Here is a 6000-nt window from a genome sequence, read left to right as displayed (position 1 = left end):
TTTTTTTTTTTTTTTTTTTTTACCAGTGAAATGTTTTGTTTCGTTTTTCCCTTAATCTCTGTGTAATGGGAAAACAAGTGAACATGCTTCATTCATTCACCTGAGGACCCATTTTGTGTGGAGTGATGCTCGAAGGTAGAGAGAGGGGATAATATCTGAAGATAATAGTTATATTATATATCATATATTATAAATGTATTATCAAACAGACATTAACCCTATTTCATCTTTGTCAGGTCTTCTGAAGGCAGGGCTCTTTGCCTTTGTTTGGTGGGTAGAAAAATTCTGGAACAAGTATTGTGACTCTCTTCTGACCAGCACAGTACACCTGCTTATAAGACACACCACACTACAGCCTGGGTCCCAACCAGTGCCCCACAGGTTAGATGAAATATCCAACATACAGCTTCATCTCCTCCAGGCTACTGAGCTATTGGCACCAAATAAAGGAAAAATATAGTAAGTATTATTCTTCGATACAACTATATGGAGTGCTTTTCTTTATAAATTCCTTACCATAAACTCTTAGGTTTAATTAAATTTAATTAAAAATGTTCTTTTCATAATTTATGGAGCCTATAAAGCATTAATAAATGAATACCACTTGATTTGCCCATGAGAGGCAAAAGTTCAGCTTTCTGTAATGTAAAGAACCTCTCTCTATTTTCTGTATGTTAAATATGCTATAATATATCAGGTTCATTCTAAATGCAGCTTTATGAATACAAGCATATGTCTGCAGAATCCAAATGAATTCCAATATCTCCATAATCAAAAGGTAAACTTTTAAATAGAGCCAATCAAAACACATGTTTTAATAAATCTGAAAAAAAGAGTACTATTTTTATTTTTATACATTACTCATTTTTAATATACTTTCAACCATCAAAGCTTAGCGGTGGTAGCTAGTGAAATGAACTATTCATTCATTTTTAAACCGTTCCACACTTCTGAAACAAAGCATCATTTTATTATGAGCTGACTCCTCACAATACACTTGACAAATTACCAATTCCTGACATTACGTTACCCACCAGAAGATGGAACTTATCAGAAAGCCACTTCAGAAGTATACCATTCAAAGGCAAAGGAGTCTTTTGGAAAGGTACCATAATTGTAAGAGTTTTCTTTTTCCCCTAGTGAAATTCTGCTTTTTACTTAACACTCTCATCATTTCAGTGTTACGTTTCTGAAATAAATGTACCTGATAGGAACAGCACCAATACCAATAGCTTTTAGAAATGTCCAGTGAGGGCAAAAGATTTCCTTCAAAAACACTGTGAAAGAAAATGGATACTACGTACCTGACCAGAGGTGAAGTCCATCAAATCCATAGGAGAAGAGGTCATCTCCGACACCATTTCCACCCCACTCCTCGCCCCCTCCAGGGTAGGGAGAGTACCCCTCCGTTGAAGCCCAGCCCACTCGCAGGTGAGTGGCTTCGGCGGTCACAAATGGTTCGGTGTGGTCCACCATCAACTCATAGTACCATTTCCTATACTGCGCAGACCCTTCGCTGACACCCAGAAAAATATTGGGTCTCATGCTTTAAAGAGATGGGAATAGCATGTGAGAAAATCTGAATAAACCTTTCATTGTCTTAACTTACATCATGCTATTTTGAATTAGTCCTGCTTCTCAAAGACATATATTACATATTAAATACGTTTCCTTAAGTACAACAAATTACTGAAGCAATCACTGAAGTCCGCAGTGACAGCCAACCTTACAGTTAACATTCAGAGACTGATGTTTGCTTCTGGGATAACTTGGCAAAGTCACTCAAGGGTCTATTATTTTTTCTTAATTGCTCTTCAGCATATTTTATATCATTAATCATATTTAAGGGGAGGCACTCAGGATAGCACAGCAGGCCCTCAGACCTAATGGGGTTACTATTAATCCAGGACATAAAGACATTTTCCTAAGCTAAGCTTTGTGTCATACAGAGTTTGAGGCTGAAACAAGTCATAGTCTTAGTGAAGGAACCAAGGTGATTAATCATCTGTGTTGCTCTCTGTGCTTTGCTGTGAAAAGAATAATTTCTAGTTAGTTGTATTTAATTGCATTTTACAGAAGAACTTTTACCCTAAGTTAATACTAGGGATTAGTGAAAGTCTCAGAAAATACTGCTCATTAACGACAGGTCTATTATATAAAGAACCACAAAGGAAGTCTTAAATCAGTCTTTTTTAACAAATCACAATGTAGAAATATACACTAAACCCTACATTTTTGTTTGAACCAGAGTGAAGTAGCAAGTATTTCCTGGATAGCTGCTAAACACAGTGTATTAAAGTAATCACTATCACATATGACATTTCCTTAATTATAAGCTGTATTTATTATTGTTGTTGTAATTATTATTATTATTTTGTATATGGAAGGCACTGTGACGTGGTGGTGAAGAGCTCAGTCTCTGGAGTTAGACCTGAGTTCCATTTCTAGTTCCAACATTTTAATCTATAAAATGTAGATAACAATAACACTTTGTGCAAACACAAGCAGCATAGAATACTTGTAAAGCACCTGGCACTGTGGCTGGCACAAAGTACCCAATGAATGTCTGACACCTTGGAAGGTAGATCTAACTGAAAATGTAGTTTTATTGCTTCTTTGTAGAATTTATTATACTTTGGACATTTGAATTCAATGTCTTTATTATACATAGTAGGCACTTCACCGTTGGTATTGAAGGATATAGTGTTTTTAGTTATGTTCTAAGAAGATGTAAAACATAATTATGTATAATTATATCCCTGTATCTTTGTCAGCCTTCTCCTGATGACGACGACAATTCGGCTACATATGAACGTGAATGAGAGCTCTTACACATTTTTTTGCAATAAATGTGTATTTTGCTTGGGTCATCTATTACCTCATCTGATGGGTAGAAAAAATTCCTACACTATTCCCTGGGGAAATATGTAAAAGATTCTAATCAAACAAACAGACTATACGATGTTTTAGCGACAAAGCTAGAACACGCATTTTTTGTTATGCTACCAATCTGGCGACGTGGACTCGCTGAACCTACCTGCTGACGTGGTTCACAAGGCGTGTTTGCAGTAACAGGTCTCTTCCCGGCAGAAGATTGTCACAGATGAGATGCTGGTTAGAACGGACCGCTACCCCATCGCAAACACAGAGGGAGCATAAGACGTCCAGAACCTGAAAAGAGAAGCCACCTTCAGACTCTCATTCCCTTCTCAGGTTCAAGTGTCAGCAGCAATTTCCACAAACACACTCCCTCCATTTACTGCTGACCCAGTCACTTTAAACATTACAGCCATGTGTCCACTTATTTTCCAACTTTCCTTCATACACAAATTGAGAACTGCTCCATCCTCCCATTGAGGCTATGCATAAGCACTAAGCAATATTACCTGATAGGAATTAAAAGGTGAAAAACACTGACGAAAAATTTGACACACCTTTTAAAAATTATCTTTTTTTGAAAAAATAGTTTTAAAATTATTCCAGAATTTATTTCTGGCAATAAAATCGTTCACTTACCTTGTGATTTCTTCCATGCTTGTCTAAAAGTGAGATAATGGATTTAATATGGCCTTCTTTAATATAATTTAGAGCTTCTGGACTTTCTACTAACACACAGTGTAAAACTTCAAGAATACCTAAAGAGAAAACAAAGAAAGGGGGGAAATATGATTAACCAATCTACAATGATCAGTGGCTTTCCTCTTCTCTATGTGTTTATTCAGGTGTTGACTGAACATAATATAATTATTATGTGCTCAATGCATTTGGGCACAGGGCACAGGGCACCTGTGATAGGGGACAGGTGGTGTTTGAAACACAGGGCTGATAACCAAAGAAGATGTCGAGCGAGGACAAGGCAAATATACAGTGTTCAGCTGAGTAAGCAGGTAATTCTGCCTGCAGAGAAATGAAAGAAAGCAACATTTAAGTGGGGCCACGGAAGAACTCATTCATGGCCATTTTCCAGACAGGAAAAGATGGCAGTAAAGTGCTGAATGAAGTCTTGAATGGGGGGCATACCTCATGCGCCTGAGGTACAAAGCCAATAGGGGATGGGACAGGTAGGTTAGGGCCAGCTTACGAAGCTTCTGGACACTGAAAGCATAACCCTGCAATAATGCATCCTAACCCATGGAGATCATTACATTCTCCTGGAGGTTTATAGCAGAAAATGTTTCTTGGTTTGCAGAACAAGAGAAATATACAAGTTAACACAAAAATAAATAGAAATATACAATATACAAAACCTGAAAAAAAGGGTAATATTTTTAGGTATTAGCTATCAGAGAAGATAAAATGGAATACATCTTCTCTGAAGTCTAAAACAGAAATTAGAAAATAAGTCTCATTATCAGAATTTTTAGTGTGAATTTGAAAAGCTAAATGGGTACACGTATATTTGTTTTTTCAGAGCAAGCCTGCCTTGTCAACAATGAGAATGTAGTTCATTTGTAGCAATTAGACATAACACTTAGAAAGTGTGATCTCTGTCTGAGAGCTACTGTCTGACATCTCTGAGAGTATTGAGAAGGGTCCCAGAGGAACCTTGTAGAAAGGTTTATTCATTTCAAATGGAGATCACTTTCTTGGAAAAGAAATGTAAAGTGCTCAGGTTTACAAATGGTAGAGTATAGAAGTAATTCACTATTACTGTCACAATTGACACTTGATCCAAACCAAGACAAGGGCTGTTAATACTAATTTCTTCACCAATGACTTAATTTTTTGAAATATAAATGCACATTCAATGAAAAACTACCCCAAAAGGTAAGTTAATTTTTGGTGTGGTTCAAAATCTGTTGCTGTATTCCAATAATCCATGCCTGTTAAAAATCAAAGAGAGCAGAAAATAATAATACAACAGGCTGATGGATAAATTAAAGAAGCTTTTTATATAAGGGTATGGAAACTATTTCTGCTATTATTAAAAAGGTAAGCAATAAAATAAACTCCATCATTCCAAGCTAAAAGAAACTAAAATAACAGAAAGGGAACAGCATTTTTTTTTTTTTGGGCTGTACCACGCGGCATGCGGGATCTTAGTTCCCTGACCAGGGGTGGAACCCACGCTCCCTGCAGTGGAAGCGCAGAGTCTTAACCACTGGACCACCAGGGAAGTCCTGGGAAAAGCATTTTTAATAGATTAGTCATATGTTATCCTGATGTTTTTGGTTTTTTGTTTTCTCCCTATTACTTATTACTATAGAGCACGTGGCTGCCTACGTTTATAAATAAAGTTGTACTGTGTTTACACGCACGTTTGTTCACATATCTTCTTGGAACTAAAAGTATGACCCTGCAGCAGTGCATCCTAACTAATGGAGCTCATTTCACTTTCCTGGAGGTTTGTAGTAGAAAATGTTTCTTAGTCTCCAGAACAAGAGAAATATACAAAATAATACAAATGGTGCTCTTGCATTAAAAAGGCAGAGCTGAGTGGCTGCAACAACAAAGTCCTATAGTCCCACAACCTAAAATATTTACTATCTGGCCTTTTACAGAAAGAGTTTGTCAATCTCTGCTATAAAACATAATCATTAAGAAAAAAACAAGTAGAAGATCAAGAAAAATAAATTCTTTGTGGAAATAAACATTCACGAAAGCCCATAGCATTCATAAACCTAAATATATAAGAAAAGATTAAAGACTAGATTTTTGGAAAAAACAGCATGTATCACAAAATGCAAGAATGGCAATGTGAAAATAAATCTCAGATTATTCTCATATTCAGCCTATTCTAATGGAAGGGTTTCAGAGTTTTGGGTTTAACATTAATTTTTTTTTTCAGTGGGACCAGGTCAGAGCCAACAAATAAACACCTAGATGAAAAGAACTACTGCCTCTAATGCTGACAATAAAAAGTCAGAGAAAACTATTTTTAACTGTTGGAATAAACTGCAAATAAACTGCTTTTACTTTTTATAGCAAGAAATTCCTAAAGGAAAACAATTGGAAACACCAAAAGAGACATTTTCAAAAATAAAAACTAGCTAGACTGCT

General features: G+C 36.2%; 1 protein-coding gene across 1 annotated transcript in view; it reads right to left on the bottom strand.

The window, feature by feature from the left end:
- Positions 1-6000, bottom strand: part of RYR2 (ryanodine receptor 2) — a 564826-nt gene that overhangs the window by 341667 nt on the left and 217159 nt on the right. The window contains exons 18-20 of the mRNA XM_055081210.1: positions 3517-3635; positions 3038-3171; positions 1305-1546 (exon numbers count right to left, since the gene is read on the bottom strand). Coding sequence (XP_054937185.1) covers positions 1305-1546; positions 3038-3171; positions 3517-3635 — 495 coding nt within the window. The remainder of the gene's footprint in view (positions 1-1304; positions 1547-3037; positions 3172-3516; positions 3636-6000) is intronic.

The sequence above is a fragment of the Physeter macrocephalus genome, chromosome 20, assembly GCF_002837175.3.
Source record: "Physeter macrocephalus isolate SW-GA chromosome 20, ASM283717v5, whole genome shotgun sequence".
NCBI classification, from domain to species: Eukaryota; Metazoa; Chordata; class Mammalia; order Artiodactyla; family Physeteridae; genus Physeter; species Physeter macrocephalus.
This window is presented reverse-complemented; position numbering and strand designations above follow the sequence as displayed.